This window comes from Spermophilus citellus (assembly GCF_964194105.1).
Source record: "Spermophilus citellus genome assembly, chromosome: 1".
NCBI lineage: Eukaryota > Metazoa > Chordata > Mammalia > Rodentia > Sciuridae > Spermophilus > Spermophilus citellus.
In genome coordinates, this window is record NC_138182.1 from 114,376,433 (window position 1) to 114,388,806 (window position 12,374).

Consider the following 12,374-nt stretch of genomic DNA (forward strand, 5'->3'; position numbering starts at 1 on the left):
TCTGTGTGTGAGCTCACCTCTGCACCCCATCCCAAAGCACACTTGCTTAGATGTTGACTGGGACTGAGCATCCCTGATCCTTTCACATATTTCTGTCCATTTATGTATATCTTTGTCATCTCTCAAAAAAGCACACAGGGTCTCTGATGTCTTTTATCAGGCTTGAAATTACTAACAGCACTTTTGAAGCTCTTTCAGATCTTTCATGGGGTCGTTTTCAAATCACTTATTGCTAGTGTGCTGTGACACACTTACTTTATATTGTTTTTATATATGGCACTTGCAATGTCTCAGATCTTACTGAGCCAGTGGTTTAGCTTTTGGACAAATCATACCATCTGTAACCTTCACTTCTTCCTGATTTCACGCCTCTCGTTTCCTCTCCTCCCTAACCGTGCTATGCACTGCGGCTTCACCTGTGACAGCCGCTGCCTTGGGAGGTTCCTGCTCTCAGAGACACTCTCAGGGTTTCCCTTTGTGAATTTTGTACAAAACTATTTACTAAATTGAGAAAGAACCTTCTACTTACATCTTTTTGCACTGCCTTACAAATCTTAAGACAAAAGAATTTTATAGCATGATTGAGGATACATTTTGTCAAACATTTCTTCTGAATTTACAGTGTCAAATTTTTATCAAATACTTTATTCTGCACTTATATTGATGAACTACATTTTTTCAATCAGATATGATAATGCTTCATGTTGATTTCCTGATATTTGTAATGTTAAGCAGACATGTATCCCTGGATGAAGAATTCCATTAGCATTCTGATTCTCTTACTGTATTATTGAATTCAGCCTGCTAAATCTTTGTTCAGTTGATACTGACAACAGATTGACCTAAAATATGAATTCCTCCTATTTTTTTGGTTTGGTGTTAGTACCAATGTTACTACTTCTGTAAGTGAGACTTAAAAGTTCACCCCTTTCTATTCTCTACAGGAACCTCCCTGGATACAGGAGAGTTCACTTCCAGCACATGTGGGGACTTCTCCACTGGAGCCACTTGGCTTCTACTGTCCCTTGAAAAGCCGCTTTCCTCCTGGCTCCACTGTTAACAACCCTGAGAACTATGTAAGCTCTCTATTTCTTCTTGGGTCAGTTTTTATTTAGTCTTTAAGAAACTGGATAATTTATCAAAACTTTTCAAATCTGGTTGCATAAAATAATGTATATGCTTATTAAAATAATGTATCAAATATAGATATTACAGGGTTTGGTATATAGACCAAATATGAGTTGAGAATCCCTTTTCCAAAATGCCTGGGCCAAAAGTGCTTTGGATTACAGATTGAAAAAAAAAAAAAGATTTCAAGATCTTTGCAGACAAATGTTGAGCTTTCTTGGGGATGAGACCCAATGCTAACCACAAAATTCCACATTTATGTTTCATGAAGACCTTAAACACTGAGCCTGAAGGTGATTATACAGTGTTTTTAATAATTTTGTATATGAAGTGAAGCTGTGCAATGTGGAGCCCATGACTTGTGGGTCATGTCAGCACAAAGCCTCTGCCTTGGGAGCATCTGGGGTTGCAGGTCGGGGATGCTATGTGGTATCCCTGTGGACCATGCCCACACTGACAGGAAGCTCAACTCTCCTAACAAGCAGGCTCCATGAATCAGCAGGGAACCAGACACAGAGTCCCCAGGAAAAGGGAACAGCCTAGCCAAATAGTAATCCGGCCTCACCAACTGTGCCAAAGCACTATATTGATGAACTACATTTTTTTTAGAACTATGTTCTACCTCTAAGTTGCTAAGTTGAACACCAAGGGGAATTCTGGTCCAGAATATTGGAACTGGGGCTGAGGATGTAGCTCAGAGTAGAGCACTTGTCTATCAGCACCACAAAAGAGAGAGAGAGAGAGAGAGAGAGAGAGAGAGAGAGAGAGAGAGAGAGAGAGATAAAATAACACAAAACATGAATTGCTTTGAAAACAGGATTCCAACCTCTCCTGTGAGTAGCACAGCATGTGTCCACAGTGGGGTAGACAGCATGTCCAAGTCCTTGGAAAGAAGGGAAGAGTGTTCCAGAACACCTACACAACTGACCCTCCATAGCCCATGTCAGCATTGGTCAAATCCTGATCTGGCTGAGTGTCTGGGATTTCCCAGGTTGGTTCAACAAACTCAAAAATCTCTTGGCAGGAAGAGTGTGTGGGGGGCTGGGTGAGTCCTGGAGGAACTGTGGTATACTCCAGAGAGGGACCCTCGTTGGCTCAGCCCTGAGCACCAGGGAAGAGCAGAGTCCAGAAAAGACTAACACTGCTGGGTCAGGACAGGTTATGGGAATATGAGATGGACATCACAGGTGGACACGCCAAGTGCAGCACACAGCCGTGGCCTCCTCACACACTTCCTCTCACACCCAGTGGCCTAGCCACAGGTGTGAGTTCAGGAGACGTACAGACATGGACATGGATGGAAAATACACCAGGTCACTGTGGGCACTGGCAAGGCTCCCCTTCATCTCCAAACACAGTGACGGTGGAACCACAAGAACTCACCTGTGACATCCAGATGGAAGGAGACCCTCTGGCCCCCGGCCTCACAGCTGTACTCCCCAGCATCCGCCTTGCCCGCCTGCTGCACCACCAGCTGCCGCCTGCAGCCAGAGGCCTCCACGCGCACCTGGGAGCTCTGGCTCAGCTTCTTCCCATCCTTGTACCATGTCACCTCTGTCTGGGACTGGGCCACCTCGCAGCTCAGAGTGGTGCAGGCCCCCGCCTCGGCCTTCACCTCGCAGCGTGCAGGCTGCTCCTTGGCAAACACAGCTTTGGGCTCTGGGTAGAGAGGGGAAGGACACATAGGTCAGGGACTCCAGAACAGACCCAGCCCTGTCTCACAGCCCAAGCCCACCCCAGGGATGGCTGAGCAGAGTGTCCATCATGAGCAGAACACTGCATGGCCATGCCTAAGTTCTATCCTACACATGACACAAGCTGCAAACTCCAAGGCTGGTGGGTAGACAGCTGGGCAGTCTGTCCTCATCAGAGCCCTAAGCACTTCCTGATCCACTCTGATCCTGCAGGTAACTGCACTGTCACAGCCCACAAGGCCACCACAGCCAGGCTTACCTCCTGATGCCAACACCCTCCCAGCCATTGGGAATAGACCATGACCCTTCTCCTCCCTGGGACCCCAGCCTATCAGTGGCTTCCCAGCTCTCCCACCATGCAGGGGGCACAAAAGCAGGGGGAGGCAGACACAGCAGGGAAGTCCACCTGAGCACCAAACCAGAAACCCACATCTTTGTTGGCCACAGCTACCAAAGGAATGCAGGAGACCAGACTGCCAGTGCTAGCCAATCAGCAGAGACCTCAGAGCCTGTGCAAGCCAATCAGCAGAGAACCAAGTGCCAGCCAATCAGCATAGAGCTCAGTAACAGTGTGGGCCAGTTAGCAGACAGCTCAGTACCAGATGGGGCAAATTAACAGAGAGCTCAGTGCCAGCCAATCAGCAGACAGCCAAGTGCCACTGTGGGCCAATCAGCAGAAAGCCAAGTGCCAGTGTGAACCAATCAGCAGACAGCCAACTGCCAGCAAATCAGCAGACAGCTCAATGCCAGTGTGGAAAAAATCTGTAGGGAGCTATCTGCCACTGTGGGCCAATCAGCAGACAGCTGTCATCCTGGACCTATCAGGAAAGAGCCCAGCACCAGTCTGGCTATCAGGAACAAGGTTTCCAGCCATAGGTGGCACTTTCCCAGGCTGAGAGACAGGTCACAGTGGGGAGGGGAGGAGATGAGGAAGCAAGAAAGGATAGACATGCAGGATTCCAAAGGGCCCAAGCAAGGGCTTCTGGAGCTCTGGGCCCAGCAAGTAGGAATAGGCAGGTAGAGGGAGCCCCTGCCCCTGCAGGACATGCTCCCCAGACACAAACAACTCCCAGTGCCCAACTCCACCCAGAGCTGGCCACAGATGCTGAGGTCCAAGATTAGGAAGGACACAGGCCTCACAGAGCCTAGGCTGCCACAGGTACCTTAGAGTTACCACCTTCCCTCCATTCACCCAGCCCTAGCAGCACCCACCTGTGACATCTAGACGGAAGGAGACCCTCTGGCCCCCGGCCTCGCAGCTGTACTCCCCGGCATCCGCCTTGCCTGCCTGCTGCACCACCAGCTGCCGCCTGCAGCCAGAGGCCTCCACGCGCACCTGGGAGCTCTGGCTCAGCTTCTTCCCATCCTTGTACCATGTCACTTCTGTCTGGGCCTGGGCCACCTCGCAGCTCAGAGTGGCACTCGCCCCCGCCTGGGCCTTCACCTCGCTGCGTGCCAGCTGCTCTTTAGCAAACACCACCTTGGGCTCTGGGGACAGAGGGGAGGGACACGCAGGTCAGGGACTCTGTCCAGGGCAGGAAGCCACCTGAGGAAAGCCATCTGGCTAGACAGCTGAGGACAGACCCTTCTGCAGGCTACACTAGCTCGTGCCCTGTAGAAGCAAGGCACCCTCAGCACAAGGGACCACAGTGTGTGACACAGCCTGCCCCTGCTGCATGGGGCTGTTGCAGGTGGGAACACTGTGACAGCTCTCTACACAGGCTCCTCCCTGGGGATTATGCACCTGCCCATGACCAGGAAGAGTCCCCCCAGGACCGTGCAGGGCATGAGTTCTGCTGGATCACCCAGCTCCTGCCTGCTATGAGCCTGACAGCTTCTCTCCTCTGGTGATGTTCAGCCACTCCTGTGCCTTATCCTGAGGCCCATGTGGCTGAGGCTTTTCCTTTTCTAGCCAATGGTGCTTGGTCTCCCTGCTGAGACTTGTACTCAGTAGTCAGTAGCGTGAGCTCTCCTTCATGTTTGTTCTGGGGCTCATGACATATTTCAATAATAGTCCTTTGTTTCAGGAGACATATGTTGATCTGCCTCTGTGGGCAGCGCCATCATGTCCTGTGTAGGAACCTGTTACTCTGGAGTCATACACGATCCACACCACCTGCTAAGAGCTGGTTCTACTCCAGGTGGGAATCTGATGCACCCAATTGATGACTGTGTGTGGAGAGAGGGAGACGTCACTTCCATTCTCTTCCATGCAGACCTGTGGCTGAGGTCTCCACACCACTCACCTGACAGCCATCCTCTTTCTGTGCCCCACACCCTTGCCATGGTAAAAGGTGCTCTGAGGATGCTCAGGTCTCTGGGCTCCATGTGCTGTTCTCCTGGCCCTGTCTCTATGCCCTTGTGGTGCCCAGCTGTCTTCTGTACTATGGCTGAAGAGTACGTCTGGGTTTAGACAGATTGAATGTTCTCTCTTTGCTCATGGTACGGTGTCTCCACCTGGCCTTTGGACTCAACTTGACAATCTTCACACTCCCTGAAAAAGAACTCTGTGGATCATCAGGAGCAGACGTTTCTCTGTCTTCTACACGTTTCTCAACACTGACTCGTGTCACCTCTGTGTCTCCCTAACATACTTACTAATTTGTCCTCTGAGGCCTTAAATATGCTTCCTCTGCATGCAGTTACAACCATGGTACTGGGGATACTATGGTAGTTCTGTTACTTTCTGACTCTGCAGCCCATCTACAGACAGAAGTGTTGACCACCGCCTCTGTGGAATCTACGCTCACTTTACCCAAGCTGTGAGTCTCTGTTTGATATTCCTCCTCAGTATCTACATGAGGCTGGACACACTGTCATGTGGCCCTGTTGTCCTTAAAAGGGAAGTGCTCAGAGTTATGCTAAAGGGTGGCGATTGCTGCTGTGGTGCCCTCCACAGAGGGCTTAGGAAGCTCCTCTTCTTACCAGAGCAGGGGTTTGCTGCAGTGCTGGGACCTGATAGGCCTCCCACACACAGGCAAGTGCTCCACCATGGAGCCACACCCCAGCCTAAGAAGGTCTAAACACAAAAGGAAGCTAAACTATGTCTCTCAGGCGAGAAGTCAAACTTCTACTGCAGCAGCAACTCCTTCCTGAGGGGTCTCTCTGTGTAAACAGTTGCAGTCTGCAAGTCTCTGCTTCTGTAATCAGGCTTGCTCAGCAGCTGCCTGGATATCGAGGAGGGAGCAAGGCCACTTGCATGAGGGAAGTCTTGAAACCCAGGAGTCTGTATTGTATTAAGATGCTGAGAACAAAGGGGAGAGCTCAGCCTTCGGAGAGCTGAAAGAATCTTGCTGTTTACATCTCCAAGCATAGCTTGTCTCTCTCCAGTGCCACATTTTCTGTAACATTATTGAGCACTCCATTCTCTATTGTGGGAGACCAACCTTGCACTTGACTGAGTCATACTCCCCAGCTGGGTGCTGAGGCGCTCAGTCGCAGAAATGTGGCAGAGCTTTCCCCACCCTTCTTGGGTCCGAGGGTCGGTGTCTCGTGCATGGGTGTGTCTTGCTACAGCCCCATGGGTGGAGCTATACTCATCTGTTCCTTTGTAATATAACCCCTTGCCCTGTTTAGAATAGAATCTTCCATGGAAGTGCCTTATGTGTGTCCCCTTCTCTTACTGTGCCCTTGGCTGTGGCCTATCCAGGTGTCAGTCAACCTGCTGACAGTGGACATCAGGAAGATAGACTCAGACCCCTGAAACCTGACCCCTTGCCTCATTTGAATAGCTTCTCCTTAATAAAAGGGGTCAGAGTGTGCTCTCTCTCTCTCTGTCTTCCTGCAGACCCTTAAGGTCAGAGGAGCCGTCACAAGGACCTCAATGAAAAAGGTATGTGTATCTCTTGTGTAGTTATTTTGCACAATCCAGTCATCCCAGTTTCCCTGGAGTGACCCCTGAGCATTTTAGTCATGAACTGAAACCCGGCACTCTATCTTCTGAAGGGGACTCATGCCTTTTCTCTCATGGTCTCTTCAAGCCATAATCATACTGATTTGTTGATGTTCTGATCAATAAACAACTTTGTGTCCTGGATTCCAATCTTCACCCAGTGTGTACTGTGCTCTCAGTATGGGCCCCATGCAGTTTGCCAGTGTTCTGCACAGGATTTTGGCCCTGGTATCCATCTGAGATGAGCCTGTGATTGCAAAGTTGAATGCACTTTTCACCAGATTTTGATGTCAGTATTATACCATCTATATAAAATGAGTCAGGGGGCACATATCCCCTTTCTATTCTCTAGAATGATGATCATGAACAGAGTAGTTTATTTCAAAAATATATGGTATAATTTACCCATGATAAATGAATTTAGCTCTTTTGAGAGATTTTTTAAATTAGACTCCATTGCTTTAAAAAGCTATAGGATTGTTTGAGTTCTCTACTTTTTCTTGTGTAAATTCTGATGTAGTTTTCCAGGAATTGGCTAATTTGTCAATTTTTTTCAAATTTCCTTGCATTAAATCATAAAATGTCACAAATATCTTGACAAGAACACACACAGTGAACCTGTGTTTGGTGCCCGTGGCAACAACTGCTCACACGGGGCAAGGACCAAGCCATCACACAGCAGCTCGGGGCACCTGCCCCCCAGGTGCACCCTGACACAGGGCACTACACCAGTTCCCAGAGCTCTCAGGGGTCAGCAGTGAAGCTAGACACAGGAATCGCCAGAGAAATGCTCAGAACTCTCTGCCTGGCCAGTCAGGTTGCTGTGGCAGTGACACAGCTCCAACAAAACCCACAGGTATGCCATAAGCTTCACACTCGTTCCACTTCCACGTTCACAAATTAAACTCCTAAGAGGCACATTGATGCACAGTGCTCTAATCAAAGAAAGAGAAAAACAAAATTTGCTCTAAAAAGAAGACTCCAAACCTCAGAGGTTTGCCTAAGGAGCGTGTTGACCAACTGTGGACCTGCATGATGCCACGGCGGGCACACAGAGAACGTTGAATCCACATGCCAGGAGGGAAGCAGGCCAGACACATAGACTCGATAACCTGTGGGTCAACCCTGAGATAACTCCTAGTATGACTGGAGCTTGGGTTTCCCCTCATCAGGGTCAAAGACACTGAAATCAGAAGCTGGATGTGGGCCTCTGGAGCTGCCAGAACCTCCAGTTCAAGCTCAGTCACAATCCTCACAACCGGGACAGTGACATCGGCCTACCTCAGAACTCAAAGCCTAGTAGAGACGAAGTCCTTGACCCGGAGGGATATCAGGACAGCTCTGAGCAGGTGCCAGGCATGACCAAGCCTCTGAGGCACAGAGGGCCCTCGTCCTTCCTGTCTTCCCTTCCAGTACCCCCGGCTCAGCCTTAGGCTTGACCATGGAGTGGGGAAGATGGGGTAAGCAGTTGGGGGAAGTCAAGTGGAAAGACCACTGGGTCAGCCATGGGTACAGACAGTCATCACCTCCAAACAAGCCAACTTAGTGTCCCATAGGAACTTACCTGTGACGTCCAGGTGGAAGGAGACTCTCTGGCCCCCGGCCTCGCAGCTGTACTCCCCAGCGTACGCCTTGCCCACCTGCTGCACCAACAGCTGCCGGCTACAGCCAGAGGCCTCCACGTGCACCTGGGAGCTCTGGCTCAGCTTCTTCCCATCCTTGTACCACGTCACCTCTGTCTGGGCCTGGGCCACCTCGCAGCTCAGGGTGACGCTGGCCCCCACCTGGGCCTTCACCTCACTGTGTGCTGGCTGCCCCTTGGCAAACACAGCCTTGGGCTCTGGGGACAGAGGGGAGGGACGCACAGGTCAGAGATTGTCCAGGAAGCCACCTGGGGAAGGGCAACTGGCTGGACAGCTGAGGAGAGACCCTTCTGCAGGCCACACCAGCTCGTGCCCTGGAGAAGTCCAGCATCCTCAGTACAAGGGACCACAGTGTGTGACACAGCCTGTACCTGCTGCTTGGGGCTGTACCAGGTGGGAACACTGTGACAGCTCAGACTCCTCCCTAAGGACACAGCACCCGCCCCTTAGAGACCAGGAAGAGTCTCCCCAGGACTGTGCAGGGCATGAGCTCTGGGGAGGGTCTGGAAGGGCCAGACCAATATCCCTCTGGGTGTGTCTACACTGCTCTGGCTCCCACCCACTCTCCTTAGCCCCATGAGGTAGACGCTGCCGATGTCTGCTGCATTGCTGTGGGCTGCTCTGGGCTGCTCTGGGCTGCTGTGTCCTGCTCTGGGCTCCCCTGGGCTGCTGTGTCCTGCTCTGGGCTGTTGTGTCCTACTTGGGGCTACTCGGGGCTGCTGTCTCCTGCTGTGTCCTGCTCTGGGCTGCTGTGTCTTGCTCTGGGCTGCTGTGGGCTGCTGTGTCCTGCTGTGTCCTGCTGTGGGCTGTTGTGGGCTGCTCTTGGCTGCTGTGTCCTGCTCTGGGCTGCTGTGGGCTGCTGTGGGCTGCTGTGTCCTGCTCTGGGCTGCTGTGTTCTGCTCTGGGCTGCTGTGGGCTGCTGCGGGCTGCTCTGGGCTGCTCTGGGCTGCCCTGGGCTGCTGTGTCCTGCTGTGTCCTGATCTGGACTGCTCTGGGCTGCTATGGGCTGCTCTGGGCTACTGTGTGCTGCTCTGGGCTGCTGTGTCCTGCTGTATCCTGCTGTGGGATGCTCTGGACTGCTCTGGGCAATTATGTGCTGCTGTGTGCTGCTGTGTCCTGCTCTGGGCTGCTCTGGGCTGCCCTGGGCTGCTGTGTCCTGCTCTGGACTACTCTGGGCTGCTGTGGGCTGCTCTGGGCTACTGTGTGCTGCTCTTGGCTGCTGTGTCCTGCTGTGTCCTGCTGTGGGATGCTCTGGGCTGCTGTGGGCTGCTATTGGCTGCTCTGGGCTGCTGCATCCTGCTCTGGGCTGCTGTGCGCTGCTGTGCGCTGCTGTGGGCTGCTGTGTCCTGCTCTGCGGTGCTCTGGGATGCTGTGTCCTGCTGTCGGCTGCTCTGGGCTGCTGTGTCCTGCTGTGTCCTGCTCTGCGGTGCTCTGGGATGCTGTGTCCTGCTGTCGGCTGCTCTGGGCTGCTGTGTCCTGCTCTGGGCTGCTCTGGGCTGATGTGGGCTGCTGTGTCCTGCTGTGGGCTGCTCTGGGCTGCTCTGGGCTGGTCCTGCTAAACTATCCTGCCCACTTTCAGTAGCACTGTGTTTTCCAATTCCTTCTTAGCAGCTCTGCATATGATTACCTGCTAGGTTGTGGACAGTCATGGGTCCTGAGTAGGCCCCATCCGAGGGGCTTGCCCTTTCCTCCTATAGAGTGTCTTCTGATGGGGCAGTTTCAGTTTCACCACAGGTAAATACATCCGTTTGCTTAATGGCCAATGCCCTATGTTCTCTCTAAGAAAAGTACAATTAACTTGAAGTCATGGAGAAACACAGGACACCTGCTAAGAGCCCACCTCACCTCCACTGAGGTCCACCTTGAAGACCTGCTTCACCTCTACGCTGAGATACAGCCTGTATTGGATTCCTTTTGTGTTGAGTTGGATATCTGATTTTCAATTTTTTTTTCTAAGTTTAATGGTCTTAGAACTAGTTTGGAAAATAACATCCCTCTCTATATCTCCTGGTAGCACCAGAACAGAGTCATGAAGGAGGAGAGGGACCTGGTTACACTCAGAGCTGTGTCCCTTTTCTTTCCTTTTTTTTTTGGGGGGGGTGTTTGTGTGTGTGTATGATGTTAGGCATTGAACCCAGGATCTTGCACATGCTAGGCAAGCACTCTAGCACTGAGCTACATCCCCAACTTGCTTTTTAAAATTATATTTTTTGAGATAGGGTTTTGCTAAGTTACTGATGCTGGCCTCGAACCTGCCTCCCCCTGCTTCAGCCTCCGAGTCCCTGGGGTTACAGGCATGGCCAGCCCACCAGCTACCTAGTTGTTCTGAGCTAACTGCTCAGTTGCCCCTGTCCTCTTGTCTGCTCCTGCCTTCAGCCATGCGGATGTCCTGACTCTGGTCGCCCGTGCCCTCCAGTTGCTCTCCAGAAGTGGCTCTGCCCATTTGGCCTGTCGATATTCCTACTCCTGGAGAGAAGCAGCAGGCACCTGGACTGTGACTGCGAACCTCTGGCTCTCCCAAAGACTGCCTCCATGCACTTAGACCCCTTCTGCTTCCTCTCCAGTGTCTAGTGATGTGCATCTTCACCACGTCTGTGGGCCTGTGTCTGAGAAGACCTGGAACAGTAACACCACGCTCTTGGCTCTGCGCTAGTTCTTGGAAACTCCACTTCCATCATCTGCTTGCTTACTCGTGTGGATGAAGAAGAGTCTGTACACTAACACCTGAGCATGGACATTGCCCCTGCTCTCCTCCTGGACACAGTTAACGATATTTCCAGCATTCTGTACTGATAACCCTATCCTCTGTGAGCCCCAGCACGAGTGTCTGAGCCCCATTCCTTCCCTTTCCAATGCCGACAGCAACCCCTCCCTTGTCCACTCCTGGTCTTGAAGGTGACACTCTGAAGTCTGCACCACTGGTGTCCCTTTGCCCTCACTTTTCCTACAACCACTCTGTTAAGCTAAGGAGGAATCATCTCATCCAGAGTTTGCTAAGAACTGCATGTTGAATTGTGTCAAACAATCTTTACAACTTCTGATGTCACACTCATCAAATACTGTCACTGCATGCCCAGGAAGAGTCATACCCTGTCCCTCAAGCCTGTTAGCACTGGGCCCTGGTGACCACCTGATGTTCCTGGGTGAACCAGGCCTGTACTCCTGCACTTCACATCTCCTAGAGCAGACAATCCCTTCACTTTGCTGGACTCATTGGGCTAACATTAGCAGAGGAGCTTGAACTTCACACTGGCAATATAAGCCTCTTGCTGACCTTGTATGCTTTAGCGTCGATCATGTACTACCTACATAAAATGAGCTAGGGAGTGTACTTCCTCCTTCAGCATTCTATAATGTCTATTAACATGGGATAATATTTGGTATGATTTGTTAGCAGAGCCACTGGGCTAAGATAAGGCTCTATAAGATTATTACTATGATTCTACTTCTTTAGAAGATTAGAGGACTGTTCCACTCCCTAGTTTTTCTTGTGTAGGTTTGACATGATCTTCTAGTAATTGATTACTAAGAAAAGGTACCTTGTTGCCTTGTATAAAATAATGGCTTATCCTCACACCATGACATTTCCAGTGAACTCAGTGGGATTCCCTGGTGTCCACATACACCCACAAAACTTTAATGCAGATGCAACTGCAGAGCACTGTGCCCATGGTCCTCTCTCTGTGACATTAGACTCCTTCGACAAAGGAAATGAAGCTGCTCCCAGCTTTCCTGCCAACCAGCCAGGGGGAGCAGACACACAGCTTATTAGGGGGATGCTGTGTGTTAACGCTCTACCCCTCAGCAGCTAAGAGTGTAGAAAATCAATTTTAATGAAGCATGCAGATGTGACTTCATTGGTTTATTCCTTTTCATTTCTGAATTTATAAACCAAGCCATGGAGGCAATGTAGACACTGACTGCTCCAACTTGAGACAAAATGAAAATAGGTCTTGTTAAAAGAGACTTTCTGGCCTCCCAGCTTCCCAGCAAATGCACCACCCCGCCCTTCATGTT

The 12,374-nt window shown here is 50.9% G+C and overlaps 1 protein-coding gene across 43 annotated transcripts in view; it reads right to left on the reverse strand.

Moving 5' to 3' along the window:
* Positions 1-12,374, reverse strand: part of LOC308645737 (obscurin-like) — a 131,681-nt gene that overhangs the window by 80,449 nt on the left and 38,858 nt on the right. For 33 of the 43 annotated variants that reach the window (XR_014021276.1, XM_081288142.1, XM_081288112.1 and 30 more), the window contains 3 exons: positions 8,279-8,554; positions 4,035-4,310; positions 2,512-2,787 (listed from right to left, as the gene is read on the reverse strand). The exons of 2 other annotated variants lie outside the window; for them this stretch is intronic. Coding sequence is in view for 40 of the 41 variants with exons in the window: in XM_081288142.1 (XP_081144268.1) it covers positions 2,512-2,787; positions 4,035-4,310; positions 8,279-8,554 (828 nt within the window). In the remaining variant the exon portion in view is untranslated. The remainder of the gene's footprint in view (positions 1-2,511; positions 2,788-4,034; positions 4,311-8,278; positions 8,555-12,374) is intronic. 8 more of the 43 variants (XM_081288115.1, XM_081288133.1, XM_081288127.1 and 5 more) reach the window with 4 other exon arrangements.